We start from the raw sequence: 19,976 nt of genomic DNA on the forward strand, positions 1-19,976 counted from the left end.
GTGTGTGGTCAGCAATAATCACCACAATCTGGGGATAGGTCCAACATTGCCCCCCGTACTACAAGAGCTGTTGGGGTTGTGAGCATGCAGTCACAGACCTCAGACATGGCTGGGCTGAGTTGGAGGTTTGAGGCTTTGCAAAGTACTATTGATTGACTTTCTTATAGTGGTTAGGAAGAGAAGCACGTAGACTAAAACACATTACACACACACAGGACTGTGTGTATATGTACAACACATAGACAGACACAGATGTGAACAACTTTACTTTAATTTTTAAGGCCTTAAGTCTAGAAATCAGGACTTTGTTTACTAAAACACACCATAATGTTTTGATGATTTATTGTCTGCAGCGACCATCTAAAAATGAACCTTCATCTCTGTTAGATTAAACTCTCTGCCTTTTGGTTGTACAACTCTTAAATCAATAATTTAAGCACTTCCAATAGGAATGAGTGTGATTAAAACAGATCGAGACTGCTACATATACAGTATCTTCATATCTTCACCTTGATGAATACTGCATGACTACCTGCTTGACTCCATTATGTGGCTGAAGCATCTATAATGTGAAATATCAGCAGGAAAGAATGAATTTCATTAAAGAAAGGTGAAGGATGAGTAGGATGTCTGAGTGAAACATGGAACATTCAGGCAGATGTGAGCTCCTCTGCATGAGGGTTTGATCTGCACATGTGTGAGAGGGAACATTGTGTGTTGAAGCGCCGAGTTATTTTTATTCTAATCAAACAAAAATGTTTTTCATTTAACCGATTACAAAGCCTTCAAACATACAAGGAGGAATCATGTCTTATCAGTTCATACGTAAAGGCTTTGGGGAATGTTGAAGATGTTGTGAGGGATATGAGGGACATGGGGGGGGGGGGGGGGGGGGTATGCCTTCAATGACATGCGGGAAAGGTCTGATTTTAACACAGCACCCCACAAAGGAGAATTTTTGATACGATTTGATATTTCTTTGTCTACCTTTTCTGTTAAATCAAATCTTCAAAGTGGTTGATCCATTAAAATTATTATCATTATTATTATTTTTTTTTTTTAAGATTTATTTTTGGGCTTTTTGTGCCTTTAATGGAGAGATGGGACAGTGGATAGGGTCAGAAATCAGGGAGAGATAGAGTGGGGAATGACATGTGGGAAAGGAGCCACAAGCTGGATTCAAACCTGGGCTGCCCACTTGGAGGACTTCAGCCTCCATACATGGGGTACGCACACTAACCACTGCGCCACTGCGCCACCAGCACCCCATTAAAATTCACTTTAACATGATCTACAGTATTCTTTTTCTAGAGACCTGATCTTGCAGTAGAAGCGACTTCCTTGGTAGCTCTCTTAGCTGTGGGAGTCGATGGGATATATGAGAGTAGTAACATTTCACTTTTAATGAGTTCCTGTTGTTTTGGCTCACAGAAGGAACTCCTAATGAATTTTATGGACTGTATACAGAGCTCACAGGCTCACCAGTTAGCATTGCCAAATGTAAACAGGATATTGTCAATAACATAGTTAGACCTTTATCCAAGCATTACTCATGCAGGTTGTATGACATAGTGTCTAACTCTGTCATAAAGCAACAACAAACAGAGAAAATAAGAACAGTTATGTAACAAGAGGAGTTCAAGAGGGATTGAAAAACACGGTTGGGCTAATAAGGATTATGTGCAGGAAAATATAATGTTCAATAAGTCGGTGTTTAATGGCAGCGTTTTGAAAGATAAACAAAGGCTGCATGGCCAACAGTAAAGTCATGTCATCACAGTAACAAATGCCTTCTAACTTGATGCAATATTTAGCAGAGCTCCCCAAATCGGTGTTGGGATTTACGTTTATGTTGTACTAAATATAATAATTTGTCGACGTTTATTCTCATACCAAAAGTGGACATCTTCCAGGACACATTCTCTAAAGTTTTCTACATAATGTCAAACTGAATTGTAGTGGTGCAATAGATCACAAATCACACGGTTCAGATTGGATCACGGATTTGTGTCAGAGATCGGATCGGCCAGAAGTAAAAAAATATTTTTAAAATAGAGCTTTTCCAATTCTTATGACTGTAACTGCATTTTAACAGAACTATTTGTTACGCTTCGACTAAGTAGGTCTACATCAACATAAACAACAAACAGAAATCCTTCTTTGAAAAACTAGTTTTCTGTGATCTACAGAAACACTTTTTCTTGTATTAGCTTTGACAAAGTTTAACATATTAAATGTATACAGCGTTCCTGGGGGGTGATCCAAACGGATCATGTATCAACTGTTATCCATTGCACCACTATGGAATGGGTTTATTCTTGTTTTTGTAAATGGTTATTAAATTGGCCATCCTATAAAGTAAATATTATTGACATTAATGTGAAACATTAACACATTTAGTGAGAGATTATGGGATTTTAAACAGGCATTTGTACCATAACAACAGAATTGCCAAATATTTCTATCTGGAGAAAAATAACTTGACATGAAATGTCATACTCCAAACAAACTGAATAAACACACAGCTCATTTGTTTTCAACAATGACAACACATTTAACAACAATAACTCATGGAATAGCACGCAGACAATTGATTGGAAAAATTTTGTAACGTCAAATCTAAAGTCACAAAAAGCTGCTTAGATGATAACCATGTCTGTGGAAACCCTTCATGTAGTGGAGGGCTAACTTGAGTCAAATATAGAGGCTAAACAGTGTATCTGCTGAAATACTGACAACATTCCCCTTGAAAAATAAACATACCATCACATTGGATCTGCCTTGTATCTTACTGTACATATGGCATTGCATCATACCAATTATCACGATTCTACTGTAAAAAAGAACACTTTTCCCTGACATGTTTTATGTGGGTAACACCCATACAACACATCACTGAACCCTCACAAGAGAACCTGGAAGAACAGGCTGCAGGGTGTGCTCTGAGGATAGATTTAGGAAAGTATTTGTCTTTATGGGGCAATTATCACCTAAAGGAGCTGGCAGGGAAGGGGCCCTGTCGGACTAATAATGATAACCATTAACAGTGTTTACTTTTCAACATCGCCAACTTTTACTGCCCAAACATGAGCAATGTACGAACCAAGGCAAACTTAATTTAACGACGGCCATGCATGATGAAATGTGCTAAAAATAAAATATGACCTCAAAATTTCTAAAACAAGAAAAAAGTTACACAAGTCCTGTTCTCAAAATTAACCAACCATTGAGAAACAATTGGAAATGTTTCGATCATTGCAAAGAACACTTATAAAGGTTTTGCATTTTGGACATATATTAAATAATGAGTTTATGAACACAATCAAGTTTTTCTTATATTTTTGCAATATGTCAGTAAAGCATTACAGTTTTTTTTCCCATACAGAAAGTGATTGTGGCCCACGAGCCCCTGACAGACCAGTTCAATTAAGTTGCATTTGTTATTATTAAGTTATTATACATTCAAAAACTACTTTAGCTACAGTAAACGACAGAAGATATTTTCACTTGAGCTTCCAATATGGGGGACATTAGTACCTCTCTTAAGTGTGTCAGACAGATCAAGAGTAAGGGGAGAGAATGAGTGTTCAGTCTACTGCTATTTGGTAACTGCAAAATTTGAGCTCCAGATGGACGTGAAGGTCAGACGTTTAGATGAAATGTAATTCAGGTAGAAACCTAACCAATTCTCAAAGACAGATTTGTAGTTAAACATATCTTTTTATCTAAAACATTTCAATCAATTATCAGCTCCCATCCCCCTGACCAACCGTAACTCCAACTCTAACCAACTTGCCAAACTGAAGTTTAAATCTACACCTGTGTTTGCCACAGAATGCCTGTGTATTGGAAAAATGATTTAAAGGAAACATTAGTCATAAACAACATAACATGTATATGTACGCCTAATGTGAACAGGAGGTTACATACCAACCATTAACAGAACCAAAACCCTGTATCAAGCTTTCTGCTCTCTGCATAGCATGTGACAGTAAACTGACTCTGCTTGCTACAGCAAAACTGTGGAGGCATCCAATCCAATGGGGCTGGCTGTGCACTCTGAGAGATAGAAGAAAAATATGTATGTACACCAAATTTAACAAAATTCCATCCTGGTGTTCCCGAGATATCCGGCTCACAAGAATGGAAGGATGTAATGATAAGAAATTGCGTTTGATGACAGCAATATGTCATATTGAAGTTGGACTTTGTGGTTAAAAAAGGAGTTAAGATCATTCTTTCGTCCTTTAATATATTCATGTAAAATGTTGTCATAGAAAGATAGTTCACTTTTATAGTAGGCCTATGAATTCTTAGCGGTCAGAATGTTTTTGACCATCAGATTGTCATCAGTCCTTCCCATAGACTCTATAAAAAGATGGACGGCATGACAGCTCCCCAAAAATGAAGCCCAAACATGTGGCGCTCTCCCTACTGCCTGTCTGCATTATAGGCCATAAGCTCTCCTCGATGTAAACAGATGGGACAGGGGTTAAACTATGAAATCCAAAAACATGTCCATTATATTTTCTCAGATGTGGTTTCTGTCTTTAAAGTTGTCTCATTTATGTCAATTGTCCATTTTCTGAGAAGTTTATAGTTTCAATTCATCATTTGATGACATAAAAAGGGGGTATTATGGCTTCACTTTGTACAACAAGAGGAGATGGAGCCGTGTTGTCTATCATAATATAAAGTCAGCGATTCACACTGTAGACCCAGTGGACTGCTGTTTGTGCAAGAGATTGCCTGTTGGTGTTCCTGAGATATGTTTTTTTCTTTTCAAAATAAATGTGTGTGCAGATTAATGCCCTGAACACAGTGAGTAGTAATAAAAATGAGAAATACTACGGCAGGTCGTTGTTAAAAAGGTACACTAACTCTCTTATTTCTGCTCAGTGAATTTTGCATGATTCTTCAGTCTTTGATTCAACAGCGCTTTTGGTCTTTAAAGTCTGCTCCCAGTTAGTCTGCAGCCGCTCTGCATCTGCTTCACACACGTAGCAATGTCTTGGCTCCAAACCTCTTTCTTTAAAATGCAGTAAAAAGTTGTGTCCAACACTTAGATTGGTCAATTATGAAAGAAGGAATTGGGCTTTTTAGGAGCTAATTATTCAGAAGGTAGCGGCGTCTAAGCCGAACGCTTTATTAACAGCATGTGAGTGTCTGCCTGTGCGTAAAGCTGGTGTGTGCCACATTAGGTCTCTTTAGATTTCTCCCCTGAAGCATGTGTAGTTATCACGCAAGCCTCGTCTGTCCAACAAAACTCCCATAGCCCGTAAATATTTAGGTCTATTGTATAAAACTTCTAAATCAGCCTCGATTGTTATTGTGTCACTTGATATTCTTTTCATTTATACCTTTTGGATCGCACACAATCACCCTGAGAGGGGAGCAAAGTGATACAGGGAGGCTTTCTGATTGGGGTATCACTTGTTCTGTTGTGTAAGATGAAATACCCGCAGAAAAGGGATCACTTTTGCGCGGTTCTTGTTCTACAAACCGAAGGCTTGAGGTGCTTTTTTTTCCTCGCTCTCTCTCGGACAATAGAAGCTGAGCACATGAGAATTGATGGCTGTAAAATGATCTTAATTGTTGGGGGAGGGATATACAGGGAGGAAACTTACAGAGGATGACACTTGAGACAAGGCCTCGCATTCCTGCAGCCGTCCTGCCACCGTGTCCATCCCGGGCAATGGAGCTGCACCACATGACGCACACAAACAGAAACAATTTAGACAGAGAAGCATGTGAGACTGCAAACATTAAAAAGCCACACACAAAATAACCTGCTGAATATTGAGGTGTTTTGTGCAACTTACAAGAGATGTCAGGTACAGCTTGTTCAGATATGTGGGTTCTGTGCTCGTCTTCAGGTCTGCCGTCTGATAGACTATCGCCCTGCAACCTGGAGACAACACGTAACACATAAACACTAGTGTACAGGCCTGCCATTTGGTGGACTTAAATAATCTCTGAATTTTTCCCGCCACAACACTGAAATGCATGTTTGGAAATTGAATCCCAGATTACACTAAGACAATCTAGTCTGGATCAGTCTGAGGTGATGAGACAAAGAGGAAGTGTTTAGTGGGTTTATGATCTCTCCTGCAAAATCTGGCATTATTGAAAAAAAGAAAAAAAGGATATGAGGGTGAGTTTAAGAGCACAAATCTCTTTCCTCTCTTCTCTCTCTTTCTCCTAACAGCTGGAAATAACGAAACGTATTCATTAAGGGACACATTGTGCATGGATCAAATAGTACGCAGAAGGTTGTTGTTGTTTGAAGGCAGCTTCAGTTGCAGCTTTTTTGCAGGGCAGATTCCAGGTACTAAAGCATTTATGTTTTCCTGCAATAGAAAAGTAAACTGGGGGAAAAGACAAATAATGCACATGCTATGATATAAGAAATGAAGCACAGAATTAATTTCCTCCTTAAAACTCCTTATTTACTGCAAGTATGCACCACTGCATGTTTTTTTTTTTTTTTTTTTAATGTAATCTGTGAAACTATTAGCTGAAGAAAAAGAAAAGCGATCTTTGCTTTTTATGGTGCACGACATTCTGTGTCAGCTGCAGGGCCTCTTCTCTTCTACCTCTGCAATGAGGGTAAAAGTATTATAAGCTTTTAAAAAGTGTATTCTATAACTTTACTTTTTTACATCCTTCTCTTTGTGTCTTACATATTTTAATTGTCTTTAAAAGGCAATTAAAAAGGATCTAAGATGACAATAAAAATGCCTTCCCATTCTCTTAACAAAGGCTACTCAACTACAAGGCCTGACTAAAATTCTACATTCCTGGTATGAAAACAATTTATTGAATAAGAATTACAAGCCCAATGAGGCTTGTGGAGATCTATCCATTTCCTTGGGACACATCGGCAACTCCACTGGACTGTGCCCGAGATCTGTGATGCGTTTGCAAACGGGAGTTTTGGTGGCAGCAGTTAAAAGAACCAATCTGGAGCGTTAAGGAGGTGGGTGAGAGCCCGAGAGAAAGAGACATGCCCACATCACACAGGCCACACGGCCCTTTACACCTCAACCAACCAGCAGAGAGCCAGAGGAAGCAGCGTGTTTCCTGACCTGCTGCTGCTGGTTAAGAGCCACACAGGAGGACTTGACTGTTTGGTGGTGAGGATGGGAGAGGGGGGGAGGGACAGTGGCAGAGGTCAAATGTTGGCAAGAATTACAGTTTGAGAATAAAAAGTGAGCCTGCTATTTAAGGCTTAATGGAAATAAACTGTGCATCTTAACAAAAAATGATTCCTGATCTAAAACATTTCACAAATTAGGCAGACTTTGACGCTGGTTATGCAATAGAATTGAATAACCTGAGAAATCTACTTGTCGCCTTCACGCTGTGGGTTTGAAAGTAGGTGTCACCTCTCCATGACTTTGGGTGGTGCAGAGTTAAGCCAAGTGGTTCGGTCTTGTTTGACAGCCTAGGCCTTTGGATGGAATGAAGTGTGCATGCTTACTAAGAGAAGTGTAATGCAGAGAGTGATCGACCTCCCTGACCCATAAAAGCTCATGTGCTGAAGCTGAGGGATGATGGGTATGTGAGGAATGAGCAGCCCAACTTTGGTCACTGTTCAAAGTTACACACAGAGCCAAGGGTTGCTCTTCTAGGAGGTTCTGTAATAAAATAAATAATTCACCCAGTACTGTGAGGCCTCAATTTACACACTACTAACTTAAACAAAAATCACTGTAAGTTAAAACTACAGCCTGTGTTCAGAGTTAAACCGGTGCAGTAGTGATGTCTGCAGGTGTGAAACACAAGGACACTAAGTGGGCCACATATGTTAGTGTTCTGAGGAGTCAGTTTAGAAGTTGGCCCCTTTTAGCCATGTTTGAAATGTGTTTCTGGTAACCCCTTCCAGTCAGTGTTAATACACACAGTATGAAGGCTTTGGAAGGACCTCCACTCCTTGAACTCAACCTTTACTATCTGCTGTTTATGGAGGCAATGTTTGCGTATGCGTGCAAGGCCATGCAAGTACGGTTTTTACGTGTGTCCATGAATCTGCATGAACTCCTGCTAAACTCCTGAAGCAGAATCAAAGCATAACATGTGTGCTACGACTCCAACTTGGTGATCTGTTTATGGCCCTAAAACTCACCAAAAAATGATGACAAATGACCACCACTCCTTCGCCAATAAAACTTGGGAAGGACTTTGTGGTCAGGTTAAAGAGGACAAAACAAGAATTTGGACTGGACCAGAGAAAGAGAGGAAGACAAAGAAGGAGAACAGATGTCTAACATTTCAGTCACGTAAAAAAACTCAGAAGCCAAAAATCAACTCCAGATACAGATGCTGCCTTCCTCTTCTGCTGATTGGATGAGTGGACTCAATGATAAGTCCAAGGTATAAACTATATGCTTAAAAACATCCAAGTGATAAACTGCAAACAAAAATACACTGATACCATTCATCCTCCTGCAGAGCCTCTGACAACATCCCACAGCCTGTGTGTGGAGAGAAGCTGATAAGCGGAATGAATGAAAGAAGAGAAGGAAACAAACAAATTCCAAAGCCCAAACAGAGGAGGCTGTGCAGGCATATGTAAGTCTGGCGTCGCATCGAACTGATACCATTTTATCTTTGACTGGCATCAGAGAAGAAGTCCTGCCCACACCTGTCTGTGGTATCACACCCAACGCTCAGAAATGTGAGCAGCAGACTGAGGCTGGGGGTCAGGGGGGGACAGGAAATCTGTCACAAGAGAAAACTGTGATAAAAAGAGAGGGTGATAATGGAGACGATGATCCGTGTGCAGGCTGACCTGTGAAAACAAGCAACACTGGCATGCACTTCAGATATGCTGTTCAGAGATGTTCTTCTGTAGTGAAGGTTGAGGTTTGATATTTCCCATACAGATGCAGAACAAGTGGGAAGGGGAGCGGAAGGAGGGGCACAAGAAGGAGTCAAGGAAAACATTTTTTGATAACGCTTTAAAAAAAATAAATGCTACACTGTTGCTGTCAACATTTTGCTTGCAGTCATTTGGTTTAAAGATTGAGGGCAGGGGGTCGACATTTCCAGAGAGTTACAAGAGAACATCATTACAACTCTTTCAAGTAAATATGAAGCTATAGCCAGCAGCTGGTTAGCCAAGTTTAGCTTAGCACAAAGAGTGAAAAACACAGGTTTTGTTACCTTTAAGACAAAGCCAGACTACCATCTGAAACTCATTAATTACCATGTTCAATCTACTTGAGAAATCCAAAGGGAAAAAATGTAAGAGTAAAATTGATTGGATTTAGATTTAAGAAAGGAAGTGTTTCTTGGCCTGGTGTCTCGTCATAATTAAAGACTTCAGGAAGTTTTTACCTTTCGATCTTCTCGAGCCGCATGTGGCTCTTTTGTGTGATCTTGTGGCTCTTTTAAGTCCTACTTGAACAAAAAAAAAATATTCTTTAAATAGTGAGTAATACATTTTAAAACTTGATCAGCTAGAAACCAAAAATAAAACGTCTCAAAATGTTTATTTGTGTAAGAATAAAATGGCTTGACAGATAAAACATAATCTCTTTTCATACCACCAGATAAGAGACTGTGAAAACATTTACCTGGCACACCTGGAGCAGATGTTGAGTGTAACTTTGGCCTGTGGTTCAGGCTGGTAGGAGCTGCGTCCCTGGCTGAACTTGCTGCCGGATGGAGCCAAGCCCGTCACACCCTCCATCCGCAGGTCATCCAGGTCCTCTGGGGAGGACAGAATGGCAGACAGAGGAAGGAGAAAGAAACCAAGGAAACAAGAGAGAGAAAAGGGCTGTCATTAATCATACTTTGGTCTCTGTGTTGTCATGATGATGCTCAGTGATGACAGTCTGCTAAGAGCCAGGGAGCGAGCAAAGCACATCACAATAAATAAACTTTCTCACTGCTGAGCTCCCTCACACGCACAAGGGGGGAAAAAAAGTTGCATCATCAACAAAACGTTCTGTGTAACAGGGAAAGATGTGGAGGAGTTGACGACAGCGCCACAGAAAGAGAAAGAGAAAGGGGACATTAACAAGTGGAAGGCAAAGAGACTTAAAAACAATGACGCCAGCAAGTGAAAAATGAGCGGCAAGTAGGAGACAGAGAGCCGGAAAGTTTGGTTTTGTGTGATCTCTCCATGTGTCCCTGATCACAAAGACACACACAAAGACCCTTTGACTTTAAAGAAGTCTTAATGTGTCAAACATGGCGGTATAACTTCAGGTTCTCTCTTCATACACACCTGCTGCAGTTCATGTGAAGCTATGCTTAGATAACAGGTGCCGGTTCAGAGCGTGTTTAATAAACTGTCTTTTTGTCTTCATTTTCGAGGAAATCTGCTTTATCTTAAAAAACAGCTGTTCCCTATTTGAATGAAATCCTCTCCACATGGTGGAATTGAATTTGAACATTTGGATGAGACACAAGACTAAACAGGGACATCAGCTATCATATCAGAGTCAATACTTTTTCATCCAGGAACATGTTTCCTTCATAGACTCTGGACTAGCATGATAAGGAAGTTCAGTGTAATCCATGAAAATTCATGAAAGACTAACAGGCTAATATATCTGTTGTTGTAGCAAAGTGGCAAATGGTTTTGGTTAATGAGATATGATGGAGGATCAAAGGGGAGAGTCTGAATCAGACGGTTTGATTTTTGGTTTCAAGTGCATCCTCAAGAGATAAAACATATTGCAGAACTTTCCGTGTTATGACGGTGACAAAAGAGTGGGTGTTTTCAACATTTACTTTGGTGCTGAATCACACAGAACATTTTGAAAGGTCACCTCGACTGTATTTGTCGCATTCTTCCCATCAGACCAGAAGAATTTAGGAGCTTTGCCAATGAAGCGGATCGACTTCAGGACACACGGTGTGTTCTCTAGCTCGCTGCCATTGTTTCTATGGTACACATAGTTCAGTGCATGTGTGTGTCAAGTCATTTGAAACCAACATTGATAGTTTTCTTTTTACCTGGTCCCCTGGTTTGGGGGCAAAAAAAATGGGCCTCACACCTTGAAAGAGGAGAATGCGTGACTAAGCAGCTGGATTAGATAAGATGACATCTCCTCATGAGAACTCTCTCACCCCGTCACCTGTCTCCTTTGGGTCGCAGGAAATCTATGGAAAATTTGAATCCAAAACTAAAGAGTGATTCTATCCCATACACTGTGTAGTGGTTGTGGACTTTGTTACAATGTCTATCATACATGGATTCTCATTCATTATTTAAAAAATGTAATTTGCTTTGATAGTAGTGTGGCTCAATGGGCAATCCAGAAATGTCAGTTTCATACAAAATAAAAACATGGTCCACAAAGGATACATGAGCCAGAAGTCACTTTCAAATAAAATATCTGGACAGCTTGAAGGATTACAATGAAGTTTTGTACAAAAATGTGTGATCCACAAAGAATGAATTGCACCTAGTTTGGTAATAATCTTTTGTTGTTGGTGTTGTCTGGGGTGGGGTGGTGTGTGTGTGTGTGTGTGTGTGTGTGTGTGTTGTTTTTTGTTGCCACCGCTACACAGTAATTCACATTTGTAGTTTTAAGTGAATCTCCAAAGAGATCAGGGTCCAAATTGACCAAATTCAAGCACTGTGACGGTATTATAGCACTTTAATATTTGTTTAAATGTAAAGTGTGCTACAAATAAAGTGTACTATTTTTTAAGTCTGATGTAGTTCCAAATTTAAAACTTTTTCCAAGGATCCGAATCAGTTTGCCTTTCCATCTCACTTAACAACATGTGGAAGTTTCTCTCTGAGAACAAGTGTTTGGAGGAGGACAGATACGCTCCAGTAATACCCTTAAGCAGCAATATCGAATGTCCCATTCATCAAAGTGTGCATTTGAAAGGGGAGGGTCAATACCGAGCCATCAGCCATTTGGGTTTGTGCTGGCCGTGGGAACTGCTCGATTTTCTGCCTTGACATTTTCCTATTTTCTCTTGTCCATTCCAACTCCTACCCTTCGGACAACTCTCCCTTCTTCTGGTGACAAACTCATGTGACATGCCAGATTTTCTCCAGATCATAGCCTGTGATACAAATCATGACTCAACACTGGGAAACACATACAAGCGAGTCTGTAGCCTTCATCAAACACCAAAAGAATAACAGCGAGCTGCTCTGACCATGTAAGGGAAAATGACCTCAGTGTACACAGCTGCTTGTCACCTCAACTCCCGCTTTGTCCGCTGAACATTTTCCCTTCTCAAGTCAGAATGAGACAACAATTAGGAGAAAGACCCCAGTGCCTGAAGGATGAGAGGGCCTAATCACAGACACTAAAAGAGGTCACAGAGAATAACAAAGACTTTGTCTGGGGTGCATCTTTTACAGAAAATGGATTACACGGTGTCAGAATGAAATCTAGCAGAAGTTAAAACAGTCACAACATTTTGTACAAAAGTACAACTATTGAAAAAGTTCAATTTTCTGGTTAGATGATCAGCGGTCACAGCAGTAAACAGAAAGTTAGGAGTAACTTTAAGCCAACATGAAGGATTTCTGTAATTGTTTGTGAATGCAGAAGTGTTCAGAGTAAAATGCTTGCTGCTAAATGTCTAAACTGTATGACTTATAAAATGTTGGCTGCAGAATGTCTGATGTTTGACTTTTGTAAATTCAAATCCTCTTTTCTCTTTTGTGCTGGCTATAAGAGATCACAAAGCCCTTCATGTGGCAAACAGGAGTCTGAATCTCAGCCATGTCACACAACTCTGAACTTTTCGACAGAGGGAGGGAGAGGTGACAGATGTTTGTGTTGACACCACACTGTGTCAGAAGAAGGCCTGACGGAGTGCCAAAGAGATGAATGTGTGTCTAACTGGTCGGTGTTATGGTGGCAGCATTGTAAATGACTGCTTCTACAAGCACACAAGTATTCTGACACATAAGTTCAAACTGTGTCCTGATGTTCTGAGGCAACAAAATGACCACAAAGTTGTTTGTTTGAAAAAGAAACTGAGATTTATGTGGTCTAAACACAAACAGAAACGGAGAGGACCAGATCGGCATTTAAAAATGTTTCAATGAATGTTGTATAAGTTAGACTGATTAAGACTGCTTTAAATCTAGATGGCTCTCTTTTCTTGCCTGTGTAAAATCCAAAATCCATATAGCATTCTGTTTCCTTTTCCAAGTCTAAATAGTCAAACACACATGACTAAGAGCAAACTCTCCAGGGTCACAATATAGGTTCCAGTATTCCTCCTACACAATACCACCATGATAAGTTTACAGTGAGTCTCCAGGAAGACCAGTTCCCTGAGAGCATGACAGCATCGCAGTCCTCCATCTAGACACAACAAACAATCTGTCCACACTCGCCCGTTCATCAGCTCTGTCACATTTCCACTCCCTGGGCACCGGGGCAGCCATGCGTGCTCCCCGCTGTCTAATGAAGAGACATGGCAGATAAATAAAAGGGGTCTGCACTGAGAGAGAGAGAGGGGGGGGGGGGGGGTCTGTTAGGTTGGAAGTGGGAGGGGATGGAAACTATTCCAGCAATGCAATCCCAACAAAAGGGCCTGAGCGATAAGGAATTCCTTGCTGCAATCACTCATTTACAGTAAAGCAAAAAAGAAGCGGAGCACAGATAGAGGGTTCGTGTGTTCCTCTTTTAAAGTTTCCGTGTAATTTTATGTTGTTTAGATATCCACATACTCAATGACTCTTTGCTGCTCTTCATAGGACTGAAAACAAAGCTGAAGTAATAATTAGCTTCACCAACAGCTTAATATGCACCTTCCTGGGTGACGTGTTGACAGATGTATGTGCTGGAATCGTCTACGGTGCTACCCCACATGTAAGGACTGGGGGGGGGGGGGGAACGCGCACAAATACACTTCATCATTTCCCGCACCAAATCCAAGGAATTTCATCAAGTGCTGTGAGTTATTGTGTCTCCTGTCTCCAAGTGAAATAATTGAATTTTCCATTCTTTCATGAGCAGTGACGACGTCTCGCCACATAACACCGGCCTCTAATTAATAGCCTGTAAAAAAAGTGATAGATGCTTTGCTTCTTGCGGTGCCACAGTCGAAAGCTGCTCTCACTCACACAGAGACCCACATGTGTGAGCAACATACTCGAGATTAAAAAGGCGCACAGCACATACTCGACCCAACACGTACAGTGACACTTGCAGACCTCACACTTCACATGTACAAGCAGCCATTTGTTTTTCATTAAACCCCCCCCGAGCACAAAAGCCTCCAGTCGGCAGTCAGTCGTCAGACGTCTTTTGATGTGAGTCGCGGCAGAGACGCATTTGTTTGGCTTGTAATAAAAACAATATTCCAACTTACATTTCATAATTATGTCTCGGCTTTCAATAGAGCCCTCCTCCACTCCAGGCCTAAAAATATGTCTGCTAGGCTCCGAGCCGCCGCAAGCCCTGAGTGCGGCAGTAAAAGCCCTGATCAGAATCAGATGGAGGCACACATGAGCAGAGTAACATCACAGCTCTGAGGCCTGTGGAAAGTCTTATCACAGACCTCAGTGCAAACCTCCTTTTAACTCACTTTCACCGCAAGTATTGCAGAGATTAGGACGTCAAGTGAAAACACAGCAAAGCCTGATGCAATGATGTATTAGAATGCTCAAGTTTGGTATGATTTGGAATTATTGCTAAACATGCATTTGAATTTGACTTTATAGTTAGGTGGCAAATATGTGCCAGAATCAAGGCTGCCACCTACAGTTCACATTGATGAATTTAATGAAGCATTAAGAATCCATCAATCAGGAATGTGTCTGTACAAGAAGAGTCTCAAGATGCTGATGAAAGCAGAGCAATTTAAACAAAACAAACATAGTTTAGCATGAGTGATGGCTTCATTTGTTCATGTGGTAAGAAGAATACTTTCCTGTAAGTCCAAACAGAGATGACTGTTTTCTTGTTTGTTTGTCATAAACACATGGATACAGCAGCACACAGACAACTGCAGCCACTGAAACACAATGACTTCTGATTACACACCAATTACTGCATAAAATGACATAACTCAATGTCTCTTTGTGCCATAAATCTTCATGTTGCAGCAGACAGGAGCCAGAGACCGCTGATGTAACCTTTTTAACTCTTAGATAAGGCTGCACACAAAACTGTTGGGGGGGGGGGGGCCTTTGGCCGATTATCAACACAATGCTGCTAAGTTCCTTATCATCCTTTAGAGTCTATCTGCTACCTTTTGCTTCTGTCTGGCTACAGTAGCCACAATACAGCATCACTGTGTCCGTTCAGATAAACTCCTCTGTTCATCTGCAGCGCTTATGTACAGCAGAGATACGTAAGCCTGCTGGTATTAGGCCACGCTGTGCGTAATGACTTCTGCAATATTTATGGTATGATCACAGCAGTCTACTTGGCTATTGATAATTGCTTCCAGTAAGACCAGCGTAATACCACAGCAATTTGCCTCTCGATTAGTGTATCCATGTGCACCATGGAGACTTTTACAGGCGTCAAATTGGGCGCCGTTAAGACTTTAACGGGGGGACTTCTTTTTTTTTTTTTTCATCATCAGGCCGGCAAAACTTTAGGGGTTAAACCCGCCCAAACCTCTTTAAGTTTGTGTTGAGTTCAAGATTTAGTGCTAAAGCAACTCACACCACTGAAATATATGTTGTCATTCTCTCTCAATGCAGCATGTTTGTAACCACTGTGTTGTTGATGGTTTACATTGTTTCCAGGGTAACTGTTGTGTCCTTGTTTGTTTGGGCCATGGGGGTGATGGTAGAGCGTGTGTGTGTGTGTGTGTGTGTGTGTGTGTGTGTGTAGCTGGCATCAGGATGTGCGTGCCTTGTCTGCTAACTCCATCCTCTGCCTTTGGCCAACAGCGGGATTGACAAAGAAAGCTCTGAGCCGTGTTAACTTTACAATCAGAGACACACAAACGCACAGATTCACGTGCTACAGATCATATCACATGAAGCCGAACGATATACACAGTGTTACTTCTTTCTATGCACCACATTTATGTGACAGCTTGACTAGTTAGCATACTGATTATCTTTACAAATAAAACATCAGCTTTAAAATAAATGTTTAAACTTCCTGATATGAAACAAGTTTATTTGACTAGTTATGATAGCAGGCAGCACTGTGAAACTGTGTTTATGAGCATCACTGTTATGACTAACATGAAAACATGGTTATAATGACAACGTTCACATACTGATGTTTAGGCCATAGACTGTATATAAAACATGGACCTAGTCTCAGTGACTTGACTTCACCCATTGGCTTCTGAAGATGTGTTATTATAACGATATCGATATCAGTCACAGTATTTTAAATGCTTCCTCCCCTGAGTTCCGGCTAATTGAGCAGCAAAGGCAAAGAGTTGGAGTTGATATGGGCAAAACAAATATCAATAAAGTAGGGTATGCTTCAGGGCGTGGCTACCTATATCACTACAATGGCAACGTGTCAACTCGAACAGAGACGGAGCGTTGTACACCCATCATTTAGTCCAGATTTGGTAACTTCTGGTGCCAAATACAAAGACTGTGGGAACCAAAATGCTAAAGTCACAGAGGCTAACACACTTATTATACTTATCATGCATATGCTATGGACATGGTCTATTTCTTTTGATAAACATTTTCAGCCACTTCTTTATAACAAAATCACTTTTCTTGGGTCTTCTTACAGAAAAATGCTAAATATGGCATTTTTTTTTAACTTTTCTTAAAGGTCACTACAAAGCTGTCATTTCTATCTCCCATGACGCTATCAACACAGCTTTGTCCTTTTAACATTGAGAGTCATTTAATAGAATTACGATTAAAGTCTACACAAGTTAAAAGGCAAGAACCTTAACAACCCTCAATAGTCAGGAGGTCACATTTAGTACTGAATTTCAGTGTTTTACAGACAGGAGATGTTAAAAACACTCATTTACCCCCTTCCCTCTCTGATACACATCTCTTTAAATATCAACAACAACGACACTATTGTATCATACTACATGCTCTACGTGATCAAGAAAGATAACATCCTCTAACAATAGAGCCACACAGGGCAGTGTAACTTCAGACAATGCTGTGCTCTGCGTATCAAAAGATCTGACAGAGCTTCTCCCTGCCCTCATCCTGTCCCCATCAAAGACTCAGCGTCACTGTGAATACTCAAGAGCAGGTAAAGCTACACTCACCTCCTGCTCTCCTGTTTCAGGAGTCATACCAGAGAGGGTCAACACTCAAAAAGAAGGATCGGAGGATTCATGCAGGGGTGTCTGATACCCGACGTTCTCTGAAAGAGGCTTTATTTATCTCTACTTTAATAAGTGTGTGTGTACATGAGAAGAAGGCAACTTTCCTGTCTTCTAAATAACCCGGCTCAGATCCTCCAACAGTGTGTCCTGTAAAAACAACACAATAATATGCCCACAGGCATGCAGATCATACTTTTATAAACTATAAACTAAATCAGATTTTGAAAATATGGAGGGGAAAACTTCCACCAACGATGACAAGCAGCAACTGCACAGAGGATAACTGGTTAACTGGTCTCATTAACTTTCTATAAAATAACACTGCAAGGCCAGAAACAGGGTGTTTCCACCCACACACTGAACTCAGACCGTCTCTGAAGTCAGACCATTTCAAACTGTGGTTTAACCGCCCAGCGTAGAACAGAATCTTAATATTTTCCAAACCTTTAAAAGGACATGTGAGTCATGTTCATTTTCAAAATGGTTGTGGTAAATATTAAGTGCAGAATGAATGAAAACAACTGGGCAAACACCACGTGCCATCTTTGAGCGCAAGCGCAGCTAGAGAATCAATGAGACTTCTGCCCTGAGCTGATTTTGGATTTGGAACAAAATGAACAAAACAAATCCCCTCTAAGCCATGTCTTTGGTTTTTATAACTGGATTCAGTCTTGAAAACCTTTGCTAGAAGGAATGTAAACCATTCCAAGAGGATCTTATTAATTTCATTCTCATGAGCTCCATATCCAGGTGCTGGCATACAGACACCCAGTTGGGAAAACCCCTCAGCTCAATATGGAAATAGAGATTGGTTGTTAACCTGCTTTGTCTCCTCTAAATCTGCTTTTATTATGCACCTTATTCCCCAACAGATGTCGCCGTTTTTACACAGAGGGAAACACAAGTGCTCCTTCCTTCACTGAGAACTCTTCCGTCTCCTCTGAAGGTTTGAATTCATAATAAATGAGCCACCATGAGACCGACGGATCTCTCACTAACATGGCTGCTTTTATTTGGGCTGTGTGGATTCATGTTCAAAAGTTTTAATGGGAAGAGTGTCTTATGTGAAGAACTCTAATATCATCTAAGAGTAGCAGTCATCAGTACTAGAAACCTGGATCAGAAACCTTTGTTTTAGTAGAAATTTTCTTATCTTACACTTAATGCTTGTTCACTGACTTTACAAAATGCAGCTGTAATGTTACCATTCAGCCACTAGAGGTCATCCTTTGCAAACATTAGATTGTAAACATGCAGACATCTCAATTGTTGCCTCTGCGAGGAGGTGATAACTTTCCCTTTAGCGAGGCAGCAAACACTGTATACTGTTGAGTATTCCAAGCAATAACTAAATGTTTTAGGTGTATCAAAATCTGGACATAAGAAAGCTGATCAAACTTAGAAAAGGTGTAATATCATGAAACTAACAAAATCCTATCAATGGAAATTTGTATTAACATCATTGTGGAAATTAAAAGTACAAGTTATTTTGCTGTATTATATTATTTAAAAGATGGAAACTGATTTTCAAGTTTACTCTACACCCTGCCTGGTGTCGCGTCCTTGAGCAAGTCAGTGAATCCACACACCCTCCAGGAGTGCAGCTGACCATATGTTTAACCTTCATGCGGACTGCAGCATAGACGAAGATGTATTTCTCCTTCAGGGATCAATCATACGATCAACATGGCTTCCAGTGATCATCATAAGACAGTACCCTCTTTTTAAACCAGGCCCAGAAATCCTCTTGAGGGTTATTCATTTCACCTAGTGAACCGGGCTACCACATGCTCAAGTTAGCATCGCTTTAATCAACACAGAGGCGGGACGCTCAGACACGGCAAATTCGATCCCTGCAGAAAGAGGACCATGAAGGGCTTTGACAGAGGATCACAAATGACCTCGCTGCATTATTTTCTTTGAATTACGGCCCTTGGCTGTGGTGTGAAAAAGCCACTGGGGGAATATGAGTGCAATAGAGCTATGATTAGGGAGGGCCAACACACACCATCAATATTTAGCTTTAAGGTCGTATCTTCCACTATTACTGCTGTCTGAGGTCACACCTTTGTTTGGCTCAAGCAAAGGAAAGCAAATCTGATGTAAACATCAATTGTGCCAACTTAATATAGTCTACTAGACTTCAAGGTCAACTCTCATTGACAGAAGTAATTATTTATAAAAAGAGGAGATAACTGGGCTTTCTCTATTAATTATTCATACCAATATGTGAAGGTATGGGCTAATAAACAAAACTAATTCAGTTATTGTGTGAATGCAGAAAGCGTTAAGAAGGATTATTACCAAACAATAATGCACTGTTTATTTATTTACATGCTTTCAAATTCTGTGATGGCTTTTTATTTACGTATTATTCTACGTACTATATTAATCCAGAGGGGAAATTCTGGTTTACATTCTGTTATTGAGATGCATGCTTCTCACACACATAGGCCCGTAGTACACACATGCACAAACAGAACCTAAAAAAGATGTCAGAGTGGGGCTGCTACACACTACTACACAGTGTCAGATTTGTTTGGGGGGCCACTGCCTTGCTTGCTCAAGGGCACATGGGCAGTCACATTGCACCTCTCCAGCCAGCAGCCACCAGACCAACTCAAACCAGCAACCATTCAGTTCCCAACCAAAGTCCCTACAGACTGAGCTACTGCCGCCCCTGTGTCTTACATCCACACAGGTAATGTGCAAAAACTACTTTATTTGTAACTGTAGTCTAAGGTTGTTTA

At 40.6% G+C, this 19,976-nt stretch overlaps 1 protein-coding gene across 2 annotated transcripts in view; it reads right to left on the minus strand.

Moving 5' to 3' along the window:
* c19h8orf34 (chromosome 19 C8orf34 homolog) overlaps positions 1-19,976 on the minus strand; it is a 53,983-nt gene that overhangs the window by 13,865 nt on the left and 20,142 nt on the right. Inside the window, exons 8-10 of one of the 2 annotated variants that reach the window (XM_061064548.1) lie at positions 9,591-9,717; positions 5,823-5,908; positions 5,628-5,701 (exon numbers count right to left, since the gene is read on the minus strand). In XM_061064548.1, coding sequence (XP_060920531.1) covers positions 5,628-5,701; positions 5,823-5,908; positions 9,591-9,717 — 287 coding nt within the window. Of the gene's footprint in view, positions 1-5,627; positions 5,702-5,822; positions 5,909-9,581; positions 9,718-19,976 lie in introns of both variants that reach the window. The other variant, XM_061064547.1, reaches the window with a different exon arrangement.

Source organism: Labrus mixtus, chromosome 19 (genome assembly GCF_963584025.1).
Source record: "Labrus mixtus chromosome 19, fLabMix1.1, whole genome shotgun sequence".
In the NCBI taxonomy this organism is placed as follows: Eukaryota; Metazoa; Chordata; class Actinopteri; order Labriformes; family Labridae; genus Labrus; species Labrus mixtus.